The sequence below is a fragment of the Passer domesticus genome, chromosome 6, assembly GCF_036417665.1.
Source record: "Passer domesticus isolate bPasDom1 chromosome 6, bPasDom1.hap1, whole genome shotgun sequence".
Classification (NCBI taxonomy): domain Eukaryota; kingdom Metazoa; phylum Chordata; class Aves; order Passeriformes; family Passeridae; genus Passer; species Passer domesticus.
The window spans coordinates 21,900,121-21,926,338 of NC_087479.1; the positions used below are offsets into that span (position 1 = coordinate 21,900,121).

General features: G+C 41.0%; 2 protein-coding genes and 2 long non-coding RNA genes across 12 annotated transcripts in view; 2 read left to right on the forward strand and 2 right to left on the reverse strand.

Moving 5' to 3' along the window:
- On the forward strand, positions 1-17,862 carry SNW1 (SNW domain containing 1). The gene is made up of 14 exons (XM_064423720.1): positions 1-158; positions 1,168-1,321; positions 3,679-3,840; positions 9,083-9,178; positions 9,267-9,373; positions 10,217-10,321; positions 10,415-10,484; positions 11,254-11,319; positions 12,593-12,709; positions 13,062-13,203; positions 14,849-14,945; positions 15,771-15,888; positions 16,870-17,033; positions 17,110-17,862. Exons 1-14 carry the CDS (start codon positions 76-78, stop codon positions 17,312-17,314), a joined length of 1,686 nt encoding a protein of 561 aa, XP_064279790.1. The 5' UTR covers positions 1-75; the 3' UTR covers positions 17,315-17,862.
- Positions 17,795-21,767, reverse strand: LOC135302804 (uncharacterized). Its single transcript, XR_010364374.1, has 3 exons — positions 21,629-21,767; positions 19,664-19,771; positions 17,795-17,919 (listed from the first exon to the last, which is right to left on the reverse strand). It is a non-coding gene; the product is annotated as an uncharacterized LOC135302804 (long non-coding RNA).
- The window catches only part of ALKBH1 (alkB homolog 1, histone H2A dioxygenase), a 14,968-nt gene continuing 9,786 nt past the window's right edge, over positions 21,037-26,218 (forward strand). Inside the window, exons 1-2 of the mRNA XM_064423721.1 lie at positions 21,037-21,914; positions 24,622-24,730. Coding sequence (XP_064279791.1) covers positions 21,276-21,914; positions 24,622-24,730 — 748 coding nt within the window. The 5' untranslated portion in view covers positions 21,037-21,275. The remainder of the gene's footprint in view (positions 21,915-24,621; positions 24,731-26,218) is intronic.
- The window catches only part of LOC135302802 (uncharacterized), a 30,092-nt gene continuing 27,578 nt past the window's right edge, over positions 23,705-26,218 (reverse strand). For all 9 annotated transcript variants that reach the window (XR_010364368.1, XR_010364366.1, XR_010364371.1 and 6 more), the window contains one exon: positions 23,705-25,785. This is a non-coding gene — a long non-coding RNA (uncharacterized LOC135302802). The remainder of the gene's footprint in view (positions 25,786-26,218) is intronic.

The following is a 26,218-nucleotide window of genomic DNA, read 5'->3' on the forward strand; positions in this document are numbered from 1 at the left end:
CTTGCGGCCTACCGCGTGCGCCGCTAGCGACCGCATGGAGACTACAACTCCCAGGACACGCTGCGGGTACTGCGCATGTGCAGGTGTTGCCACCTCCCCCCTCCCCGGCGGCCCGCTGCCGAGCGGACGGCGTACGCGGTCAAGATGGCGCTCACCAGGTGGGTCGGGCGGGCCCCCCCGGGCCGTGAGGGCGATGCGGCGCTCCCGGCCGGCCCGGGGATTCCCCGCCGCGCTGCGGGGCTCCGCCGACGGGACCGGCCGCGGTTGGGGCGTGCGCTGAGGGGCCGGGGCCTCTCCTGGGCAGTGGGCCCGCCGGCCGGGCCGCGGGCGCAGAGTGCGGCGAGGGCCCGCGGGGCCTGGGGCAGCCCTGGCGGGAGCGGGTGTTTGCCCCGGCTCAGGGCTCTGTTCCTTCGCGTGTTCACTGCGGGTGGAAGGAGCTCCTCCGCCTCGGCTGGGTCCGCGGGGTTTTGTCGAGGTTCCTTCGCCGTCGGAGAGGCGAGCGATCTTTGTTACGAGTTGCAGCGTCGCTCGCGGGGCAGGGGAGTGCGGTTCCGGTGGTGCCCCGGAATCCCGAGTTTCTCTGGATACTTTCTTAGTAATTGCCCAAAAGGGCTGTGTAGACAAGAGCTGCAAAAGGGGAAGTGAAGAAATTTGGGTTCGACTTGCCTTTGGCAGGGAGGTGTCGGGTGTTGAGAGGGGAGGTCGTTGTCAGATCTGTCTGTGCGTGTTTGTTTTGAGAGACAGAAAGAGCGAATCGTTGGGACTAGAGACACAGGAACATAATATTTCTTTCTTATTCACGGTACTGTAAAGAGTACCAGTGATATGTGACATTCCTGTTGGAAAACGGGCATTGCCGCTCTTTTTTTCAACAAAAATGTTAATGTGTGTGAATTTAGCATTTGTTTTTGTAGGAATCTTTCAGAATGATGAGAAAGCACACATTGCCACTTTAATCGCAGAAGTTACTAAATCTCAGAAGCTTCTTATATTTATGAGTGCAATGCTCAAGTTTCTTAAATTGTTTCTTAATCTATAGAGAGTGATTGTTGAGAAAGTATTGATTCAGAAGAAGTTGATTCAAGCATAGTTGAGTGTCCTTGGGTGAAGTTACCAAAATGAACCTTTTATGTCATTCTCTTTTGGTTGCTGTCCATGGATGTCCAGTTTTCTGCCAGCTCCAACCCAGCTGTCCCAAGATCAGCTAGAACTAGAAGAAAGAGCAAGAGCTCAGAGATCCAGGCAGGCTGCTCTGGTCTCATCCAGAAGGGAACCTCCCCCATATGGTTACCGGAAAGGATGGATACCACGGGTGCTAGAGGTAAAGGTTTAAATTGATACAGTAGTAATGTGTCTGCTAAAGGGGAAAAAAAATTCTGGAGTAAAAATAAACTCTGATCACCTGGAATGTTGCTGAGAGTTGTGCAAAGCCTTACAACGTGCATCACCCAGACTGCTTGATGTATTCTTGTGTTGGGAGAGGTTCTGATCTTCCAGATTCCTTAAAACGTTTGATGGTAAACAGGATGGTCTATGTCTACTTCTGTTCAGAGACTGTTGTCTTGTAATGTGGAAATACATCTGTGGTCCTTTGTGTTTACAGTCTGGGACCACAAGGTTCCCCTGAAAAAGAGAGAACAATCCATATTGCTCCTCTGTTAGTGTTAAATACGCATTCTGAATTACAGCTGAAATGAGAGAATGTGTGTGTCAGAGAAGAGAACATTCATGTGTCTGTTCAAAATGATAGCTGTTATTGGGGGACAAAATTATTACAGTTGGAAGGAAGCTTAAAATTAGTCAAATATTTGCTTTTGGACAATGTGTTATTAGTTGTAACCCTAGCTAGTTTAATGTAATCTAAACTGGAACTGCTAAAGGTAGAAAGAAAATACAGATGTGAGCTGATTATAAAAACTGTTTTAGTACAGTTTCTCACTGTGAGCAGGAAAAATCTCAGTCTGAAGTGATCGTTGACAACTTCTGAGGCCTGTTCTGATGAGTCACAAGCCAGTGCTCTTGGAACAAGCACACTGCTGAAGTTTTATTACAGCAGTTCATGTATGATCCTACGTTGTTTCCAAGTACCATAATCTCATCAGCTTATAACAACATTGCCCTCAGCTATGTCTGAGTGCCATTTTTGTAAATCCAACGCTGTTCTGGGGTGATCCATGTACATCAAATAGTAGTTCCAGAGGTTCACTGAAAGAAAACATTCTTATGTGAGTTCAGCATTTAGTCATATGCTGCATATGTATGATGTCAAAAATTATGCTTTCATTATACCCAGTGTAGGTTTCCCTTCCTACACTGTTGAGTACTAAAGTTAGTATTTTAGTGCTTATTCTTTCTTAGTGTCAATAAAGACATTTTTAAGATGCCAGGTGCTGAAGGTTTGCCAAGACTTTTCAGCACCAGTTGGCCACAAATTAATACACATCCCAAAAAGCTTTTAAGGGCTCCTTTCTGCTTTATAAAGAAGTGCAGATTGCAATAAATCCTTTCAAAGCATAACCTTTGTCCAGTGACCCTGGACTGCCATTGCTGTTCTTAATATGTTAAGAGTTACCAAAAAAAAAAAAAGAAATTGAAGAATGACTGATTTTGGTTCTGGCTGATATTTTAACAACTAATTGTTGAATGTGGGACATTGAGTGGAAAACTTAAGATAGGGAAACTGTGTTTCAAGGAGCGTTTGCAGATGGGATAAGCACTCTGTCCTTGTTTGGAAGTGTTCTGCTTGGTCATTTCCAGTTTCAGTCCACTCCATCCCAGTGGTGGTAACTACTTGGTCACATGGTGAGCATGGAGGGAGATTATCTGCTCAAGACACCCATTCTTATTTTTTGGTCTGTTTTGTTACCAGATTCCACATAAGCCATGCCATTGCAACAGAGAAAGGGAGAGATGCTCATGCTGCTTTAAGCAAATGCTTCCTCCAAGGTGTTGCATTTGAAACTGTAGCCTGAAGTTCTTTTATGAATGGTACCACTGCATCCTCTGTGGTACTGAGCCAGGATGATCTGCTTTAAGAAGTCTTTTGTTTATTAAATGCTTTTATTTTGTTTATGAAATGCTTTTACGCCAACACGTTGTAGGAGAGAGGAATAAACTGCAAGAATATTGGGCTGTTGGGTGCTGGCCCAATTTTCAGTGTGTTTACACATCAAAGTAAGGGAATGTTTGACACATGTAACACTGTAAAGCTATGAGCTACAGGCTTTGAAAAGAATGGAATGGGTTTTTTATCTTCTCCATTGTGATGTGAAAAGCAACAAATAACCAGTAGAAGTCTTCACAAAAATGCTGTTCTTGTAATTTTAGCATCCACAGTTACTTTATTTCAGAAGGTAAATTTATGAAGTTCTACTTAATAACTTGATATGATAATTAAATACTTAATTTTGCATTGTCTGTAGCATAGTATTGCCTGCACATTTTAGTCAGTAATATCTGTTCCTACTTTGTGCAGGGAATAATTACTGCAAGATATCTCTCGATTTCCATGTCTTTTAATGACTGTAAGGTCTCTCATTAATTGCTGTCTTACCAGTGAAATAATAAAGTTACTGGAACATTTTTGCCAAGTTAGTTTTTGTTGAAATCAATCTGCTCTTCCATTCCATTTTGTATTTTTTTGTCTTTTGGACATTCACTACTTTTTCTTTTCTGTAGGATTTTGGAGATGGGGGTGCCTTCCCAGAAATTCATGTGGCCCAATACCCATTGGATATGGGCCGAAAGAAGAAAATGTCCAATGCTTTGGCTGTTCAGGTGGATGCAGAAGGAAAAATAAAATACGATGCAATTGCTCGGCAAGGACAGTCAAAGGACAAGGTAATATTTCTTCCAATATGTCAGCTGGCATGTATACTTGGAAAAGCTGTATGTACACATTGCACATCCTTGAACTCGTTGGTCTGGCATTAGCCACATGGATTGTGTCCTCTTATTTGAAAATTAAAATAGTGTCAGACACAAATTGTGATCTTCTCTGTAATGTAATTAAAAGATAAGGCAAAAAGGGGGAAAATCTCTACACAGAACTTACTTGATGGCTTAGCAGTTTTTATTGTCCAGTGAGGGCAAGGAGCTGAAAACAGTAACCAAGTGGGTTACATGGACTTTAATTCTCTAAAGCTTGTGTTGGGGGCTGGAAAGCTGCTGAGGCCTGATGAAGTGTAGCTGCTTCTTCCAGCAAGAATCTTCTGTAAAGAAAGTCTAAACAGTGTTAACTACAAAGCTAATAGCTATGAATAGTTGTTGTCAAAATAATTTGACTTCTAGCGCTTTAAATTAGGGTGCCTTGAAAAGCTTATAATTATGTAGTATGCCTCATGTCGTACTACATTTGAAGAAGGGAGGAAACCAAAATACAAACTTCACCTATCAATAAAAAAAAAAATAGGATGGGCATTCTAAGAATATCAGGGAAAATACTTTTAACAGATAAATTTATTGTTCTAAATAGGTTCTACAGCCAGTAGGATTTTATATTTAATTAATGTCTGAGTGTCAGAGCATCATATCTTGCAGATCCTCATCCTATGCCTCATATGTTACTGCAGTACCTTTCAAAAAGATGAGTGCAAACTGGACTGCATGCTGTCATGTGGAAGAAAGTAGTTAGACTAAACAGAAAAAAACAGCAGTGGCAGGTTTTTATTCAGGGGACTTTTCCTGGAGTTCCATCAGGCTTTATCTAATGCCTGGAATTATTTTTCAAGAGGAAGGTGGTAAATACTAATTCTATTTTAATACATTTTTTACTAAATATTTGATACTTCATGCTAAATAGAAATGTTACTTTGTCAAAAGCATGCAAAATAATTTCAAGCAGATAATTAGACAAGAAGTAATCATACCAATTTTGGGAAAGCTGCAGGCTGAATAATAAGAAAAAATTTGTGTAGTTAGAACCTCATTTTTATAACTTGTCAAATACATCTTTACTTACTTGTAGGATTATCTTTAATTTGTATGTAATAGAACTGTTCAGATTGGAATCTTAGTATGTTTGAAAAATAATTAGATATGATAATAGGCTTGAGGCAAAATTGACCATAATCTTTCACTGGGTCTTATTAGAGTTAGGAAAATGCTTCTTAACAGGTAGAGTTAAATTTAAGCTGTTAATGTTTGTCATATTTGGTTCATGAAGATGTGTACTTTCATTAACTTTCCATATGTTGTCTATAATGAAGGCAGTAATATTCTCATTCACCAAGATGGAAGCAATGTGGGACTTTTCTAAAACCAGCTAGAACTGTAGAGGTGGGTTTCCTAAATCCTGAGCTCTGCCTTCTGAGTCAGGTTGATCTTGATTGCATCCAGCTGGATGTGAAAGCTGAGAGTAAAGATGAACTATTGTGATTCAAAGGGGAGTAAAACTGAGAGAAGATTAGATCACAGATGCATAGAATGGTTTGGGTTGGGACATCCTCTGCCAGACCAGGTTGGTCAGAGCCTCATTCGTTCTGGCCTTGAGCACTTCCAGGGGTGGGCTATCCATAGCTTCTCTGGGCAGCCTGTTCCAGTGCTTCACCACCTTCACAGTAAAGAATTTCTTCCTAATCCTGATCTAAACCTGCCTTCCTTCAGATTAAAGTGCTTCTCCCCTTGTCCTGACACTACATGGCCTTATAAGAAGTCCTTCTCCAGCTTGTAGATTCCTTTAGGTACTGGAAGGCTGCTGTGAGGTCTCTCTGGAGCCTTCTCTTCTCCAGGCCAAAACACCCAGCCCATCTTCTTAGAAGAGGTGCTGTAACCCTGTGGTCAACTTAGTGGCCTCATCTGGACTCATTCCAGCAGGTCAAGGTTGTTTGTGTTTGGGACACCAGAGCTGGATGCAGCCCACCAGCTCAGGTCTCACCAGAGCAAAGTATCTGGAGGGGCAGAATCACCTCCTTCAATCTGCTGGCCACGCTGCTTTTGATGTAGCTCAGGATAAAATTGACTTTCTGTGCCACAGCAGGTATTTGAAACAATTTCACTGGAAATAACAGAACTACTATTTCTTGATTTGATTTGCTTTGCAGGAGAAAGTATTGCCAGAGATGTCATAGGGAGCAGTTCTTCGGTGATCTGTGTTGAGTTGAATAATATGGAATGTTTTCTCTTAAGAGCTTCTGATAGTACCGTGTCAGTAGGATTAGATGTAGAAGTTTCATTTTCCAGAGAGCTGTAGCCATAATTCAATATTTCTTCAATCTTAATACTTAGAACTAAAAGAAACAGATACTTAGCAGCCTGCAAGAATTGAGATGGAGTTTATGAACCTATTCTAGGAGCTACTTGTTTGGTCTCAGTTAGGAAGCAAATTTTGTTCTTGCTACAGCTTATGGATTTTTTGAAGTTGAATTTAGTATTCTACCTTCTTGTAGAGGCAGCAGTTCCATCACCCAGCCCCTATCTCAAGATGACTTGTCAGCAGTTTCTACTGTTGCAGTGGTTCATCTCCCTTGCATCTGTTCCCTTATGTATTTAGAAAACTGTGGCTTCAGAGTATTTTTCCTGAAAAATACTGATATCAGTGTGATAGTCTGACAAGCTTCCTGTTTGGGATTGGCAGAAAGTCTGCTAGACATGAAATGCTGACAGGCCTGGATGCATGACCTTCTGGATCTGGCAGTGGAGTTCCATCTGGTTGTCAAGATGAAGGATTTCTAGCCTAGCTGTGTGGTTAGTTCTTGTGCTGCCTTAACTTCTTTCAGTACTTTCTCTACTTACATTACTAAAAGCCAGGCTACAATAATGCATCAATAGTGATATATTTTGATGAGACTGGTACTGTCCTTTATTAGGAAAATAGGAACATGTAATTGCATCCTGTGTTTTTATGATGACAGAAGAAAGAGTGAAATCAAGGAATGGAGCTGTTAGGTCCCTTACTTTTTTCCAGCAAGAATAACTTTATATGCTGGAGTTTGATTTCTTCTTCATGGCCTGAGGCTGTGGCTTGTTTGTTAAGGGAGAAAAAAAAACAATCATGAAGCTTCTTTACAGATTTTATTCCCAAGATTGTCAGTTCAGTCAAAACATTTATGAGAGAGTAGTTCCATTGTTGAAGGAAGTCCTGTCACGGGTATGGGACAGGTCAAGAGAATGTGAATCTAACTCAAATAATCAAAAGTGTTACTTACTCACAATTTATTTGTCTTTGTGGCAGAGCTTGGTTTGAGAGTTTGGTACCAGTTTGTTTTCTGGTGTGTGTACCAGGCTTACAGCCAGGTAATCTTAATGACTTCTTAAATTTTATATGTGTAATATGGAGAAACCATTCTTTGACAAGGAAGGCATTCCTACTGCATTGCTTGATAGTAAATAATTCATTTACATATAGGATTGATGACCACTGTACAGGGCTGGTTGAGAGATACAGAACAAAATATGTTGAGGATTTCTGTAGCAAATTAAGAAATTTCAAGACACTTGCATCTATCAAGTGCCTTGTGAGACTCTGAATGTGATTGATGTCTAAATCCTGCCATGTGGCACAGTATCTCAGGCAGTTAGGTAATATTATTCTCTTTCTGATTGTCGTGCCATGCAGATCTCTAATTGCTGCCTGTTAAGACTGCTCCAGCCAGCGAATCGTGTAATTGTAGCAAAACTTGAGGTTTTTTGTTTTTGCCTAGAAGGACATGCTGCTTTTCAGTAGCAGTCAGAGTGATTGCTCACACTCGTGCTTCCTTTCAAATTTTGTAGATTGAAAAATGGCAATGGATGGGTAGTACAATATCAAACAATCCCAGTCTCTTCTTTAGCTTAGATGAATGAAATATCTCAACATTACTCATGAAACAAGATAAACGTCTAGAAAAACAACAAAAAGAAATGTAAATTCATTATCTGCCTCTTTTTATCACTTCAGAAAAGGACTACAATTAAAGCATGCAAGTGTATCAAGTTTTTGATGGCAACAGAAATATTTGTCTTTTCAGGATAGTTTCCATCTATATTATGTATATCTTCCATAATAAAGCTTCTTGCCATTTCCATACAATACTTCAGAGTTTAAATAATTCATATAGATCATTTGTACCTCAGTGTCAAGTAGTTTTTAAATCACTCTTGGACCACCACAAGGAGTAGCTTTTTTTTTCTTTTTTTGTCTTTTTGGATGCTCTATACCTCCTTCAGCATACTTTGTTTTTCATATTCTTCTTCAGCAAGACACTTGGACTTAGAAGTTAATTACCTTAGAGGAACATTTCTCTTCAGATGTCCTTCATTCAGAATCTGAGAAGCTAGAATATTACTGATACTAATTCAAAGGATTAAATTTTAGGAGTGAAGGCTGAGAGGTAGAAAATGGTTCTCGTGTGGTTAATTAATGCTGAGGCTAAAGGTTAATTTTTTAGTTGGACGTGTACTGTATAATGAACTTGAAATAATAGTTCTTGACTTTTAACCCTTTGAACTAAAACTTCCTATTTTATTGGATACATGTGAAGCATTACATATATCCAGTTACATGTAAAATGTAATCCAGTACAGTTTTCCCTGAAGCCATCTAATAGTGTTCTTTTCCTGTATTTAAAATTGGAACTTAGAGCTGCCAGGAGCTAGCTGCATGTTGTATGAAAACTCAAGCACCTACATAAGGGAAAGTGTCAAGACCAGATTTCTCAAGCATTTATTTTTTCAAGGAAACAGTAAACGTAATGAAATGAAAAAATACAGATTGTGGAAAATATTTGTATCAAATTCTTGAGTAATCCTTGAAAACAGAAGTAAAAATGTGTGGGGTTTTGTCAGTTTAGGGTCCCTAAAAAAGGAAGATACTAGGAATGGGAAGCTGAAAACAGCTAATGCCAGCTTTGAAAGCTACGTACACAATTATATGAGATTGTTTTGTTTCTTTGATTACTCCATCTATAAAATGGGGTCCAGAGTATATATGTAAACAGGTCTTCTATACAGCAGTAATTCTGTTCATAATGTAATCATAATGCATTTATTGTTGTATATTAATTTTAATTGGTACCCAGATTATAGTCTAAGCCTGAAACATTTCCTTTGATATATGTACATTTATTCCTGTTCACCAGCACTAATAGAATCTAATGTCCTCCAGGTTATTTACAGCAAGTACACAGATCTTGTGCCGAAAGAGGTCATGAATGTGGATGATCCTGAACTGCAAAGACCAGATGAGGAGGCAATTAGAGAGGTATTGTATGCACTGCTGTGCCTAGTTAGTGGTGGTATGCTTTATGTCTTGCTATGGGATGAGATATACACCATGTTTTTTTCTTCAGATAACAGAGAAGACAAGAGCAGCCTTGGAGAAATCAGTCTCCCAAAAAGTTGCAGCAGCCATGCCAGTCCGAGCTGCTGACAAACTAGCTCCTGCACAGTACATTCGGTATGTAGTGCTGGTGTTTCTGTAAAATGGTGTGACATACGAAATGGATTAAAATTGGCATCTTTGTTGAATTTCTGAGAACAGAAACTCCTCTTGAATTCTATTCTTCTGTAAGGAGTATGAAACTGGCTTCTGTAATTCTGAATTAACCCACTAATGATTAACTAGTTGGAAGTGTGTAGAAATATGTCTTTAACATGTCATGAGTTATGGCACTTTGGAGGTGTTAGTGCTTTAGCAAAAAAACACAGATTTGCCAGGAGTCACTATTAATGATGCTGCCCTGAAAGCAGAGTATTTACTGCAAGTTTCAAGCCACAAGAAGACATGTTACAAAGTTCTTCCTTCACAGAAAATGAGTAGTTGGAAACAATTGGAATTATGAGGAGGCTGATACTTACTTATGATGATTTTCCATTTCAAATACGGAAAAATTTCATGTGAGGGTTACACTTGGCTTGAAGTTAATTTTGAAAAAAGGTATGTGAAGAGGTTGTGAAGAGGTTCTTAATGAACAGTAAGAAAACACCAGGGCTTCACAGACACAGGTGGGGAGTATTGTGAGAAGGTACATGTACTGTACTTGTTTTTCTTCTATTTCAGACTCTAGGTTGAAACAGGAGAATATAGCCCTGAAGAGAAGTTACATTCTGTCTGGTGTAACTGAGTCTGCACTCAGTGCAGTATCATCTGCGCAGTTACCTGCTGCTGACATTCATAGTGGGGTTGTCTTAAACTGTTGTGGATAAAATGAAACCACAGCTAGAGCAGTGAACTGAGTGAAATGAAGGTGGGAAAAGACCATAGCTGTGTGCAGAGAGCTGAGCACTCTGTTTTATTCAGGTACACACCATCTCAGCAAGGAGTTGCATTCAACTCTGGAGCAAAACAGAGAGTTATTCGGATGGTGGAAATGCAGAAGGACCCTATGGAGCCTCCAAGATTCAAGTACGTATTCATGGCTTGTTCAGGGCAAATAGAAGACTCTGAAGTGTATTTCTGTGCAACATGCTGATTGTAATTGTTTTCTTAATTGCTCAGAATTAACAAGAAGATTCCACGAGGACCACCATCTCCTCCAGCACCTGTAATGCACTCTCCCAGTAGAAAGGTATGAAATGCCATAGCTGTTCTGAGTTTTGAATGCTTAGGTGGGTCCACACATTCTTCTTCGATCTAGTTCATTTCTGTATACTTTCTCATTACTGATCTTCTGATGTGAAGTGATAAACTTGGTGCCCACTGCAGTCTTTTTTTTTGTCTTTTTTTTTCTTTTTCTTTTTTTCATTTGGGCAGTTCTGACAGGAGCTGTCTTTTCATTTATCTTCTCAAAGGTTGAGTAGATGTCTCATATATTCTATGCAGGGATGCATTGCTGAATTTGTTCATGACATGAATGAGTTGACCAAGGCTTTAGCCTGGTACTCTTATGTTGCTTTTAGACAACACTTGTGTCATTAAGGGTTAGCTCCTTCTAAGAGATGAATGTAGTGGTGGTTCATCAGTTTGGTACAACTTGAATAACTGCTAAGTGTGCAGATGTTAACAAGCTGGCTGTGAGTTACAGCCTGTGTGATGAAAGCTTAAGAGGATGCTGAAGAGCTGTCAGGACTTTATTCAGTGCTGGCAAAGATACAGTGCAAAAATAAATCCCATGGCAGAGGGTTTGGAAGCAGCTGATCTCTAAGGTCCATTCCAATGAAACCTCTCCTTGATTGTGTAATCTTACTGCTGCTAAGAAGAGCTGGGGTTTTTTTGTGGAGTCCTGAACTTTGTACTCTTAATTTATTTCAATAGTTTCATAGCTGCCTTTGAGAAGGAAAACAGTATTTTCTTTTACTATAAATCTGAAGATAACTTTGCTTATTCTTTTAAATCAGATGACTGTGAAAGAGCAGCAAGAATGGAAAATTCCTCCGTGCATTTCAAACTGGAAAAATGCAAAGGTAATTAAGTTGTCATAAATTTATTTTTCTAATGCTGCACCCTGATGGGAAACTTAAGTGAATTATTTAAGATTGAATAATACTGATGTTAAACATCTAGAGTTAGGTAAACTGGCTGCTTCCAGCATGGAGAGCACATGATGATACAGTTCATTTTTCTTCAGTTTGGCATATAAAGGTTGTCCAATTGAGAGTATAGAACTGAGGGTGAATATGCTACTTCATGCCAGAGATTATAAATTTTGAGAGGAAAAATTTATATTAGTTAAAATCCCCATAACAGTGCAGTCCCAAGTCAAAAATCTCTCAAGGTCACAAAGCCATGTAAACTGAAAAACAGCAGACTATCACAGACCCCAAGCATGTTTCTTTTTAATACTGCAGTCCATATTTCTGGAAAGTTTTCCTTGCTGCATTCTTTCATTAATTAATTTTTATCACTGGTCAGCTAGCTATTTATGTTCCTTGTTTGAGTAGTAGGTATGTCCTGTCTCTTTGATTTTTATCAGTTATTAAGTTTATGTTCGTAGAGGGGGAGAATTTATTTGCTGCAGTAACTGATCTGATCATTCTGAAATGTACTAAACAGTTGTCCTGAGACAGCCTCTTCAAATGGAGGAAGGAAAAGCTGTATGTTTGGATGTCACTTTTTTCTCCTACCCCAACACAGCTGTCTAACTGAGACTGACGCTAATTAGGAGATCGAATTTTAGGTTACAGATGCTAAAACCAAAGCAAAAATTTTGTAGAGCTCACTAAAAAAAAAAATCTTTAAATATAATCTATAAATAATTTTGAGTTTCAGCTTTGGAAAACAAAATTGGCGTTTAGTTTGTCTTACTTTTGCTGGCTGCCTTGTCCCTTACTTTCTCATTTTGAATCAGCCAATCTCTTAACAGGTATGAAAACAGTTTAGGTAAAGCAATTTTTAAGCAAAAAATTGTGAAATGGCTTAGAGACTGGAGAAGCTATTATCTGTAGTTCTTAACACAAAGCAAAAAGTGGATCTTATCACTTGAAAACTGAATTTGTCCTAAGATGAACCTTGAAGGGAAGCTGTGATTTGGATTTAGTGGGCGGGTAGAATTGGAGTGAAGTTTTGTATTACCTGGCAAGAATTTGAAGTACATATGAAAAGGAGATCCATTGAGGCATAATAATGATGGGCTGTGAATTTTGTATGTATTTTTGTTTTGTTACACAACAACTATAATAATGCTTGTTATTACAAATAGTGTTTCTGTGATTAACTGCCTCTCTGTTCCCACTGTAGGGTTACACCATTCCATTAGATAAGCGTCTGGCTGCGGATGGCAGAGGATTGCAGACTGTTCATATTAATGAGAACTTTGCCAAACTTGCTGAGGCGCTCTATATTGCTGACAGAAAGGTCAGGTAGTTCTTCACGCTGTTTTGTTCCATGTAGTTCTGCTATCTTTGTATGTTAATTTCCTTCAGAAAATCAGTTGTGAATAGGCTATAGCTTTTTGATTTGTCCTGCTTCTTTGCTAACATAAGACTTAAGGCCTTGTCCCCACTATCTCTGAATCGTGGGCTCAGCATGGGTTAAGTTATTGGAAGTCATGGGTCTTGTCTCTCAGCTCTAACTGCTGTTGCTGATGGGCTTTAAGCTTCCTAATTTTGCCTTAATTTCTGTCCTGTTTACTGGCTAACTCCGTAACAGATCTGCGCATATCCCAGGTGCCACACTCTGTATTTTTAACCGTGTCTTATTTGTGCAGGCTCGTGAGGCAGTAGAGATGCGTGCCCAGGTGGAGAGGAAGATGGCTCAGAAAGAGAAGGAGAAACACGAGGAAAAGCTCCGAGAAATGGCTCAGAAAGCCAGGGAGAGAAGAGCAGGGATCAAAACCCATGTTGAAAAAGGTACATTTTTGTCATTAAGACACTATGGCTTTTTTAATATTCATAAGTGTGGGTTTGGAGTAATAATCTGAGAACTTAAAGTATCTAAATGCCAGCTGAAATTTCTAAGTATGACCTCAGTTTGTGTCTTCATTGGTTGATACACTGGCTGATTTGATGGGATGCAGGTTTGAACCTCACATCATTATGTTGGTGTATACAGGTTTAGGACACTAAGTATTTTGAAGTTAATAATGCATCAGTGCAAGTGATGGCTTTCATGGACAGTTCTAAACTAATTTTTTAAGCTTATTGCAGATGAAGAGCAGATTTGTCTAGAAGAACTAAACCATCTTTAAGTTATCAAAGGTGATAAATACAACAGTCTCGCTCTTGCACTGTTGTAACTGATCTTGCAGAGCTGCAATTTTGTTGGCCAGTAGGCCCCAAAAAACCCTGCTGCCAACCTAACTAAATTGTCTCCATTGTGCTAAGTCTTTTGTTCTGATGGAAATTACACTTCAAAGATCAAGATTATGAACTTAGAAATCAGTTACAATCTCTTCAGCAGATGGAGGGATATGGTCATATAATGCCAAATCCTGCTGCTGGGATATACTGACCTCTTACCAAAAGGCTGGGGGCTGGCCAGCTGGAGAGCCACTCTTGGAAAGGACCCAGGAGTTTAGTGGACAATATGCTGAATAGAAGCCAGCAGTGTGCACTGGCAACAGTAATGCTAAGGGCATGCCAAGCTGCATCTGCAGGAGTGTAACCAGTAAGTCAAGGGAAGTAATAATTTCCTTTTATTGGTGACCTGTTAGATGTCATCTGGAGTACTATGTGCAGTTATGGGCCTCCAGGTACAAGAAAGACATTGATAAATGGGAGTCAGTTCAGTGAAAGGGCATCAGAATGGTCATGGGGCTTGAATAACTGCCTGTTCAGGAGATGATGTGCCATTGGGGCCAGGTAATGGGAAGGTTACCCAGAAGATCATGTCACAGTGATCCCTAAATGATTATCAGAGCACTTCACCAAGTTGCACAGTGGAAGAGTGAGACAGTGGTCAATAGTTGAAGCAGGAAGTTTCAACTGTGTGTCAGGAGAAAAATTTTCACCATGAGGACAAGCAGCAGTGGGACAGGTTGCCTAGGAAATCTGTCAGTCTCTATCCTTGCAGGTTTTCCTCACCTGAGTAGGAAAAAGCCCTGACCAACCTGGTTTGAATTCAGCATTGATAGCAGGTTTTGAATTAGACTCCCTTCCAACCTGGGTGATTTTCTGATATTGCATCACATAGTGTTCTTCAAAACACTTAAATCCCTGCATGTTTCAATACTTTTATGCTCAGAATTATAATGATCTGTAAATATTTTAGGATATTAATTCCTAGACAGACAATTATTCTAAGCTCTTGAAAGATGGAAGAACATAGTTGTTAGGATGTCTGCTTTGACTTTCCAAGAACAGTCACTTGCTTGGGGCATAAGAAAGTTGTGGTGTTCATGTGTTCAGTTTATTTAAAGTGTAACATTTTAAATAGTGCTAAGGCTCACTACTCTTCTGTAAAATAATACTGAGTTGAATTACTGTGCCAGTGTCTGTGGCATAATTAATTCAAACTTCAAATATTTGTCTATATGAGCAATCTTTACTTTTTCAGAGGATGGAGAAGCTAGAGAAAGAGATGAAATCAGACATGACAGGCGCAAAGAGAGACAGCATGACAGAAATCTTTCCCGGGCAGCCCCTGATAAAAGGTGAGTCACAAAAAAAACCTGGTTTATTCCTGTACTGGCACTGGCTTCCCTGCTAGGGAACCTACTACTGGGCTTTTCTTTTTTTGATATAAGTGCCCGAGTTGTATCTTGTGGAGATAGTCACTGGTGTGAAGCACAGTTTGTTCATTGTATGAAAAGGCATTACTGTAGTACTGTAGTACTTTCTTCAAAATGTAGAATTTTCCACATGAATGGGAAAGAGAGGTGTGCTGTGTTGGTTTTGGATGGGTTTTTCTTCAGTGGAACTTTAGGTTTAATGTTGTATGTTCATGTTTAATTAACATGTTGACAGCAAAGATTGAAACCTGAATCTTCTAATTTTGGTGAGACCAGAGTTATCAATAGTGGCTCTGTTTCTTGAAGCTGTTCATTTTAAGTAAGCTTAGATTTATGAAGGTAGGCTGAAGTATCTTACTAGCTGAAGCTACTGAGATTTCTGAGTGCAAATGGTTTCTGGATGCTTAAAATCTCTACTATGCTAAAATTGGATTGCTCGGCCTTTCCAGAATATAACTACACTAATTCTTGGAAAAAATAAATATGACATTTTAGACCAAGTCAGCTTGATGTGAATTGCAGATAGTGGAAAGCAACTTTAAATGTCATGTCCAGCTGAACACAACTTTTCCAAATGTTTCCTTTGCCAGGAGACAAATTTTAAATGTTACCTAGTAAGGAAGAACAACAGTCAAAATCTGGCTCCTGAGGCAAATCGTTAGTGAGAAATACTGGATTGGTTTGCAATTGAGCGTGTCAACAAGTGTGGTTTACTGACCTCCTAAAACTTTCAAATTTTTAATTCAGGTCAAAGCTGCAAAGAAATGAGAACAGAGATATCAGTGAAGTTATTGCCCTGGGGGTACCAAACCCCAGGCCATCCAATGAAATCCAATATGACCAGAGGCTGTTCAACCAGAGCAAGGTAAAATACCTTTTCACTGCTGTGTAGCTTTCTATGAGAACATGCTCATCATTCCTTTGTGGGTATAAACAGAATACTAAAGAGAGGCTGTTCTCATGGTTGGTGTGGATACATTCAGAAAAAAATTCTTTACATAAGTGTTTAGAAAACAATTGATTTCCTTTATCCAGAACCTATGAAAAAAAAAGTGTATAGCTGGATTAAAATGTTTTTATTGTGATTTTTTCTCACTGGGGAGGGGGGAGAAAAACTATTTTGCCTTCAAGCTGCAGTGACCCAATTTTCTTCTCTTGTACAAACGTACTGACTGAATAGGAAATCTGCTTTCAGAGAGAAGCAAGTAAATACTTTCTATTTCCATTACTGCTTGTGTTAATACTTCTGAAGATACAAAGAGTTAACAGCAACATTTATTTTCCCTGAATTTTATACTATTCAGAGATGACAAAATAGATTGGGTTTCAGCAAATCCCTCAATAGACCTGCAGTTTGTCAATCAATCTTCTTCATGTCTCCAATAAAAGACTTGCAGGCAAGGAGGGAAAGCTGATGAACCAAAATGAACAAGCAGATACTTACACTTTCAGAGTTTATATGAGCCTCTGTGTGATTTGGATCAGTCAGCTTAAATCATGTTTTCCAGAAATTCTGAATAACACACATTTCTGTATGGTTGTACTTGGCTATTACAGACAGCTGTACTTGCAGGGCAGACTGAAATGATCCATTATTCTGAAATGCAGATGGCCTGTAATCCTTCCTATTGCTGTCTGGAAAAGTAGGACTGAGGCCTGTAATGTGATGTTCTCTGGACTTAATCCCAAACCCACTCATATCCTCATTAACTGCTTGGATTCATTTGAAATCAATCGTAAATCACACCATGTCATCTTTATGTAACTTCATCAATGTATTTTGTTGATAAAATAAGTTAGCTGATGTTTTGTCGATTAATTTGTGCTGTTCTGGTGTTCTTCACAGGGTATGGATAGTGGCTTTGCTGGAGGAGAGGATGAAATTTACAATGTTTATGACCAGCCTTGGAGAAGTGGCAAGGATATGGCCCAAAACATCTACAGGCCAAGTAAAAATCTGGATAAGGACATGTATGGTGATGATCTAGAGGCTCGAATAAAGACCAACAGGTAAGGAAATAAATTTAAGAAATATTCTTAATTAGTACTTTGAAAATAGTCAACTGAGTATCACCTTCTCCTGCAGGTTTGTTCCTGATAAAGAATTTTCTAACTCGGATCGTAACACCAGAGGCAGGGGCAGAGATGGACCAGTTCAATTTGAGGAGGATCCATTTGGTTTGGACAAGTTTCTGGAGGAAGCTAAGCAACACGGTGGTTCTAAACGGCCCTCAGACAGCAGCCGCCCTAAGGAACATGAGCACGAGAGCAAGAAGAGGAGGAAGGACTGAATGCCTCTGTTCCTTGAGAGGTAGGGAAATAGACTGCAAGCTTGGACTTCATGCAAAAGGATTTTTAATACTGGGTGTACAGGAGGATGGCGTTGTAACACAGCAGTTCCCAACTCTGGCCGTGTGGATACATACACACACTAACTGCTACACAGGACAGCTGCCTGAAGAGAGTGAAGACATGGAGACCACTTTGAAACATTTCATAAGGGAATTAATTATTCTTTAGTAAGTTCTGACTTTGATTCCCCATTGCCCAGCATCTCAGGGTAAGAATGTAGCCCCTTTCCTACAGCTTTAGTTTTTGTACGTAGCTGAAGCTTTGACTGTTAAGAGCTTTCCTGCTGTATATAATGATCAGCTTATGCTGTAACAGATGCTGGGGTGTTAATAATTCAGTGTTTTAGTGTGGCTATACAGTTTATTTGAACAAGGGAGGGGAAACAGCTGGATTTTGTTTTAAAAACAAGTACTCATTCATAGTTTCTCAGTAATCTTTATTTTAGTTTCTTTACATTTAGTGAAATAAAGCCTCCTTCCACCACTCATTCACTTTGACTCTTTCTTTGACTGCGTCTTCTACGGGTCTGCTGTCTGAGAGTGAGCTGAAAACAATGGAAATTATTGAAATTAGCTAGGCAAGAAAGTTGGTTATTTTTAATTTCTGATCACAGAAAGCAGAAGATGTATTTATAACCAATTCAGTTTCATAAGCCCCAGGCCAGGGCTTTCCTGATAAGAAAGCTGAATGTATATCCACAGCAACTGCTAGCTGTACAAGCAAAATGCATCTTAAAAGCTTGTGCTTTCAACTGGAAGTAATAAAAAGTAACTGTCTAAACCTAGCCTAGAAAAAATGGGAAAGCGCTTCATAGAGAAGCCTGCATTTTTTAAGAAATGAAAATAACTACTGTTTGCCTTCTGCTTTTTGTTTCACTGTAAAGAAGCCTCTTAGCATGCACCTCTTGTGAGAGTACAGTCTTTGAAGCCTAGGCTGTTAAGTGCATGCGGCTATCCTTACAGCTTCAAGAACAAAAAGCAGCAAAAATTTCCAGGAAATTGCCACTAAATACTATTTCTAGTACCTAATTTGGTAATTGCATACAGATAACATCCTAGTTCAACACAATTTATGAAGGACCAACCTACTGCAAATCTAATCACAGTTTAAGGAGTCTTAATTTCTGCTGCCATTTTTGTACCACAGTTGGAACTCACAGGTTAGTTCTTCTTGGGAATAGGTACACAAGTAACCACAATCAATGATGACTTAGGCAGAAATATGAACCATGGCAAGTGAAATACTTTACCACAATCAAAATACTGCATCACTGAAGTCTCTCATCAATTCGTTTTACTATCTCCTAGCATTTAAAGTCTCAAAATAAGAAATTAGTTGTCAAAAGGATATTGAAGAATTCTTATTAATTAATCAACGGCTTGAACTGATTGTGTCTGATACACCAGCCTGCCTGCTGCCCACAGTTTACCTCTGTACTACACTGAGTAGTTTTATCAGCTGAAGCACATATAAGTCTGTAAGAAAATCCCCTATTTAGGGAACGTACCAGATATGAGTTTCTAATTATTTTATATGAAAGCTGTTACTAAAATGGCTTTGGGCAGCCATTGACTCACTGTTCTTTATTCCTTATCTGTCAACACCACTGCACACTAAATGTTGGGAAAGCAGTGAGATGGCTTTGTTGAGTTTCTATGCTGTAGTGAAGCTGGAGGATACAGTTGTCTGGCTCTAGCTGACCAGTCAAGGACAGACACTTTTGTATGTGTAGTAGACCATTACAATGTCTCAATCCCATACATTAATGCACTGAGATTGCCAAAGTGTTTTATTTTTTACTTTACTAAAATTTAAAATGTTAAAGATGGAGAGAACAAGACCCTTCACTGAAGCGATTTTAGAGTTGTCTTGAACACATGAAAGCAAGCAGCTGATTTCTCCTGTATGAAATAACAGCTGGAGAAAACATAAATTTCACTGAAGCTTGAAGCTTAGCATCACTTTATTTATCATGTTGCCCCTGCCACTCAACATCCAGATCAGATGTTGGAACCCACCTGCAGAAACTACATTATAAACTGAAAACTATTTGCACAGCACAGCCCAACCAGTTTTACTGCATTCACACTGCTTTAGCACAGCAGGAGTTTTTGGTCTCTGGAGTGTGACCTCTGGTATCTCTATGATCTTGACCCCTAACAACTCCAGTTGAGAGGAGGGAAAAAACAGAAGTTGTAATGATTTAAAAAACATTAAAAGCACACCGAGTGACAAAATTCATAACCACACTTTGAAAGAATATGGTAATAAAGGAATTAGCACATTACCTTGGAACCTTCAAGAATGTGGGAATCCTTCTGTAACACATTCTGAACTTCTTCTGGAGTTGAGAATTTAATCCAGCAATAACGTCTGTGAAAGCCTGTATCTCTGTTCTAATTACCAGTTAGAAAAAAACCAAAATGCAATTACTATAGGAAATATTCACATAGACTGTTAAAAACTTTCTACAGGTATTGAATTTAAAGATTCAGAAATTATCAGAGGAACTGGCACACTTGCTGTTTCAGGAGCCTTTTTCACACGACATTTGGTGTCAGTGACAGTGTGAGTGGTCTAGCAAAGGCTGTTCTACATCCCTTTCAATTAGAATCTAGTAATAATAACAAAAAATCACAATCTTAAGAGACAGTTGAAGCCTGGAATAATGTATAGACAGTAGTTTCAAACTGCAGTATTTATCTACTAATAAGCCAGTCACAACAGAACTGACATTTAAATGGCCACAGTACTTGAACAACTCAGCAAGATAAAGCTTAAGACACTAGGAAAGCAGAGTGCCATTTAGAATGACAAGCACTAACTGCACTGAAAAGAAAAACGTTATTTTTAGAAATAACTTGCCAATCAGAAAAGGCAGTTGTCAACAAACAGGTGATAATGAGGAAAAGCAAGGTATTCAAGTGCCTTCTGTCCCTATTCTGATCCCACAACAGCTCAGCCACTCTCATCATCAGGCATAACTGGCGACACTCCCAAACCACCTACAAGGAACTGCCCGGTTTCAGTATCACAGTGATGTCTAAATTAGGCTGTCCTACAGTGATGATTTTTGTACCCCTGTGTTTTAAGCAGTAATGAAACTCCTCAGGCAATCACTGAATCTGAATGTACACAATGCATCACTTGAATCAGTGATGGAGGTGGGTTTGTGGTAAGCCAGGAGACTTTGTAACAAAACAATGCAGTCTGACCTGGGCTTGAGGAAAAATGTGACAGGCAGGCACATACCTAAGCTTCAAGTGTTCAAAACAACCAGCCTGTTTCAAACTTTCTCCATTGCCAAACTAATCCTCAACAGAGAGTGAACCCATCAGCTCACTAACTGAAGTTTACTACATCCTGAGCTTAATTTAACAGGATTACTTCAGGTGGAGAAACAAGCAGACAGAACCTTTACACCTTGAGCAATGGCCTACAATCTACCTGCAAAGGAATATTTATTTTAAAAAAGTGCACTAGATATTACAATCCCTGTGATCTATACACTCACAAGATAAACAGAGGCATTGGCAGCATCCTGCAGAAGTTACGGGTTTTGTGTTAGCCCTGCACTCTGGATAGGGTCTTAATACACAGCAGGAAAAGACCATAGGTTCATACCCACATCTTCAGTTTTTGGCCAGTGAGACCAGGCACACAAAAACTTTATTCTCTGTCAGAACAATGTCAACACGATGACAGAGAAACTCAAAGCACTTAAGATTAATTATTCAGAAATGGCAGCATCAACAGGATGCTGAAAGATGTAGTTTGTAAAGCTGCTTGAAAGCCAACAGAAACCACTAAGCTTCAATAAGGCCGAGCGCTGGCAGACAAGTAGTGCGCTCCTGGAAGGAGCTAAGGGTGGAGAGCGCTGAAAACCTCACAGAGTTCAAGATGAGGGGTCCAGACTGCAGCTCCAAGGAAGCGGGGGAGCTGCTTCGGGAAAGGCCTCAGCCGCAGGAGCAGCCGGCGGCTCTTCCCCGCTTCGCCGAGAAGACACGAAGTGCAGCCCGGAGGACGCGCGGGTACTCACGAAAGGCAGCTGGCACCTCTGCACCGACCCGAACTGGGAGAAGTACTCCTTCAGCTCCTCTGCGGGAAAACGCACCAGCTTACCCGGGCCCGGCGCCTCCGCGCAGCCGCGCTGCCCTGGCCCGACCCTGGCCCGCGCCGGTACACGCGGCGAGGCCGCCCAACCCCGCCAGCCCCAGCAGCGGCGAGGAATGGGAAGGGGGGCGCAGACTCACTGCTCGACACCGTCCAGGGAATCTCAGCCACGAAGATGTCGAAGAGCCGCCGGGAGCGCCGCCCGACCGCCCGCACCGCACTGGCCGCCGCCATGTCGGGACTGCGGTGAGAGGGAGGGACGGGGAGAGGGAGGGGCGGCCCCGCCCCGGCCGGCCCGAAATGGCGGCGGCGGCCCTGACCCGCGAGGGTGGGGAGGATGCCTTCCGCCGGCTCTTTCGCTTCTATCGGCAGCGCGACGCGTCTGACCTGCGGGGCGTGGTGGACTTCTCTGCGCCGGGGGGCCAGGTAATGCTGGGCTGCTTCTGCCCGTGCCCCGCGGCGAGCGGCTCGGAGCGCGCTCCGCCCTCGGCGCGGTGTCCCAGTGCGGGGCTGCGGCGGTGTCACTGCAGCCTGCTCTTTCCACCTGCCCTTTCCTTTCGTGCCCGACGCCGAATCCCTAGTGCCGCCTCGTTTCTGTCTAGAGGACGCTGCACTCGAGCGCTGAGCCTCTTACAGGTGCTGTGCTGGTGTAAAAGTGAGAGCGTGACCCGAGCGGGACAGCTGGGACGGGCCCGGGGCCGCCCGGGCTGTCCCTCGGCCGTGGGACGCTGCTCGAGGGCACAGGGTGCGGGCAGCCGCCCCCGGCCAGCGCGATGCCTGCTCACAGGTTTACTGCTTTTCCTTATATTTACTTTCATAGTGTTTAATTAGCTTCCTACACTGCAGTAGGGGATCTTCAGAGCCTCTAATAGAACCACGTGATATTTAAGCAGCTGAACGTATGGACTTAAAAAACGCCGAGTTTCTCTCTTAGAACCGACGCAGTTTCCTGGGCCTGCTGGCCCTTGCCTTAGCCCTGAAATACCTGGGTGAGCTGGAATCGGCCTCCCCTTGCTGTACTGCCTTCCCCCAGTCAAGTTTCTTCTCCTTTCTCGGGCCTGTATAATAAATGCTTGGCTTAGTCATCAGGATGAGTTAAGCTGTTGGAGTGGAGTGGGGAATGGAGTCATCAGCACAGCTGAAAGTAGCAGCCATCATAGTAGTTTACCCTGTCTTCAGTGATGAAGAAATGATCCTTAAAACTTGTCTTCGGTTTTGTCGCCTCACAAAAGAATGACACAAATCTGCTAAAGTGTTGTTATCCAGGGATTTTCTACTTATGAGCTTATGTCAAAAAAAGGAGTGAGGAATATAGTTAAAATGAAACTTTGCCTAATTTTTCATTGTTTCAGTGCTTAGTCTTTTCTTTTTAGTGTTCTATTAAGCTATTTATTTTTCTTTTTGGACTATAATTTTGCTATTGCTAATGAAACACAAAACCTGGCTCACATGAAATTGTTAGAAGCATTAGAATTAACTAAGGAAGGTGTTAACACCTCAGCCTTTCTTGAGCTTGCAGGAATCCTGTATTTGGTAAAGGATTACAGCATTATGGCTCTTCTGGGAAATTCACAGTATTTGAGAACATCACAAGGATCTGTCTTCTTTCAGTATGACTCTTTGTTGTGCCTGTTACCTTCTAAGATCAGGTAGCAGCTTACTAGTGAAAACATCTTTTATTCCTTTTTCCACCAAGTTAAAAACATCTGGCCTTTCTCATTAAGACCTACAGGCCAAGCAGATTGGCCTAGATACTATTGCTTCTTTTTTTGCAGAAAACTGCTTCATGCAGTTGAGCTCTTCAGTGAAGTGTGACATACCCCATCTGCCCTGTTACCAGGCTTGTTTAACTGATTCAGCACATGTAATTCTTCAGCTCAGAAGCACCTCCTGTTGTGCAGAGGCCCAGGCAGTAGCTGCTGTGGAAGCACTTGGAGCAGGCGGTGAGGTGGCAGGAGTTTTGGTTAGAGGATGAGATTCCTGGGGACGCTCTGTGGACAGGACTGTGAAGTAAGCTCAAGGCTGGCATTCACAAAGGTGCTTTTGACAAAGCTGAAAAATTGCTAAAATTTACTATATTGCTAAAAGATGCTGTTCAGCAATAGTTCAGAATTTTTAAGAAATTCTATGTATGTAATTTAGTCCTCTTGCTCAGAAAATGGTAACCAGAGCTGTCAGCTGCAGAGAGACTGACGTACACATGCACCACTACAGAGGCTGTGTGCAGAGGCCTTCATTTGATATACATTTTAAGTTGTAATGGACAAAATCTTGCATTCTCTGCCTATGTACTCCTTCTGTGCCTGGCCATCTCTCCTTACATGAGCCTCTACTTTTCCACTGCTGCATGGAGAGCTGGACTGGGGAGTTAAGCCAGAACAAAACCAACTTGCTTCTGCCTTGCCCTCCTCAAGACAGTTCCCGGTCCTAAGGGAAGAAGGGAGTGAGAACACAGTAGAGAATGAGTTTGGTGGGTTTTTTCCAGCAAATGTTAGCTTAAATACATGTGTTGTTGTAACATAAGGGAGTATGTCAAGTAAATACATCTTGCCAAGGCTTGAGCTGTTGATTCTGCTGTTTGGAACAGAATTGGCAGGGTGACATTCAGAATTGACAGTTTCTGTAGTCCTTCATATCAGACAGCTTTGGCTACTTCATTGCTCAACTGCTTATCCTGTAAATTAGAGATGAGAATAGTCATCTACCCTCTAGGATCATGGGCAACCTGGTTTTGGAATGTTCTTTGAAAGTATAAAGTGTTATGAGTGTGTTGCTCTCTAATGGAGGTTGATAGTTACCAGAATGTTTTATAATGATGATGCTGTACTGTGGAAATGGACAAATCATGATGAATTTTTTCCCATTGGTATATATTGTTCGGGTTTTTAATGAGTGGGGGACATCTCATCCCTAGATAAAACCTGTAAGTACCTTTTGATTCTTATGTTCAGTGTGTGCTGGCTCTGTTCACCCTGTCCTGGTCACAGCTGTTTAGAGAGTAGTTTTGTGTACATTTGGCATTTTCAAGAGAGTTACCTTCAAACATGGTAGCACGCTTCCTTTTAGATGCCATTTTTGGATGAGTTTTTTGTTTCTCACTCTTTTTTAAACCAGATCTGTTTTATTTTTCCAGGTGTTCAGATCACAGCTCAGTATTTCTTCAGTCAGTGATCAAGATGCCTACAGAGCAGGATTACAGCCAGTTAGTCAGTGGAAAGCCTATGGCCTCAGTGGGTATCCAGGTGGGTACCTCTGATTTCAAGAAAAATTGAACACAACCTCATTGCTTTGAATTCATGCAGTTTCAATCTTATTCTTCTTGTCCTGCCTGAAAAAGCTATTTTGGTTTGCCTAAGTGTAGTTTAATGTTGTTGTAAATGCAGGAGGACAAACAAATCACCTAAAGGTTGGGATACAGCAATATTTATGAACATGAGAAGAGCCACTTGTTTCACTGTGAGATCAGCCAGACCATAGCTCATGAGAATGGACTCCTGTTGCCTTTGGCAGAGACTGTATTTCTGTAGAATCTGTTTTTTCTCAATATACATCATGTTCACTGGGTACATGGCTGAAATGCAGTAGTTTCACAGTGGAAGTGTGGCATCTACTTGTCAGTGTAGGACACAAAGTTCAGTAAGCGAATAAGAACCTTTTGGCCTGTTCAATATGCAGTGTAATTTCATTATGCAGGTTATTTCAGAAGTGGAAATGTGTGTTAGGTTTGCAGTTTACCTGGTATAATCACATTGAGGTATTAGGTTGGAAGGCACCTCCGGAGGTCTAGGCCAACACCCTGCTTAAAGCAGGATGAAGTTGCCAGTTAGATCAGGATGCTGAGAGCCTTATATGGGTAAATTCTGGTAATTTAGAGAGAGATTACATGCCCTCTCTGGGCACCAATGTTTGGCCATGTTTTTTTTCCTGAACCTCATATTAATTAAAAATTTGTCTTGCTGTTACTTGTGACTGTTGTCTCTCACAATCTTGCTGTGCACATCTGAGAAGAATCAGGCTCCCCTCCTCTCTCATGCTTGTGGGTGGGGCTCACCAATACCAGGGTGTGTCACTGGCCCTCACTGCTGCTCACAGTTTGTCCTCAAGGCAGCCTGGCCTTGGTTTGGAGCTGCTCTTGACCCTTGGGCCATGCTGTTGCATGGTGTTATTCTGCCCCAGATGCAGAATTACCACTGTTGAACTTCTGAGGGTCTCTTTAGCCTGTTCTTCATTTGTCAAAATCCTTTTCAGGACAGCACTAGCCTCCAGTAGATCCACGGCTGCTCCAATTTAGTGTAATCTGTAAGTGAAATGAGGATGAACATGACATCATCGGCGTTGTTGATGTAGATCAGTTATCTTTGCCCCAGGATCAAAGAATGCAGCTCATAACAGCTGCTACTATTCTTTAAGCCTGGTGATCCATCCACCTTTTGCTTACTCTTTCATTTGCCCAAAAAACTTATGGCTCCCAGTTTGGCTTCAATGATGCTGTAGAAGACCAAATGGAAAACTTTTCTTAAGCCAAGGTAAACATAATCCCCTGTTTTCCCCTTGTCTGAACACCTCACTCTAGCATACAGTAAGGCTGGTTAGACAAAATTTGCCTTTCATGCTCTCTGTTCCCAACCATCATGTGTGTAGAAGTTGCTGCTGTGAAAGTTTGCTTCATAATTTTATCAGGGGTTTTGGTAAGGCTGATGAGTTTGTAGTTCCCCAGATCCTCCTTACTT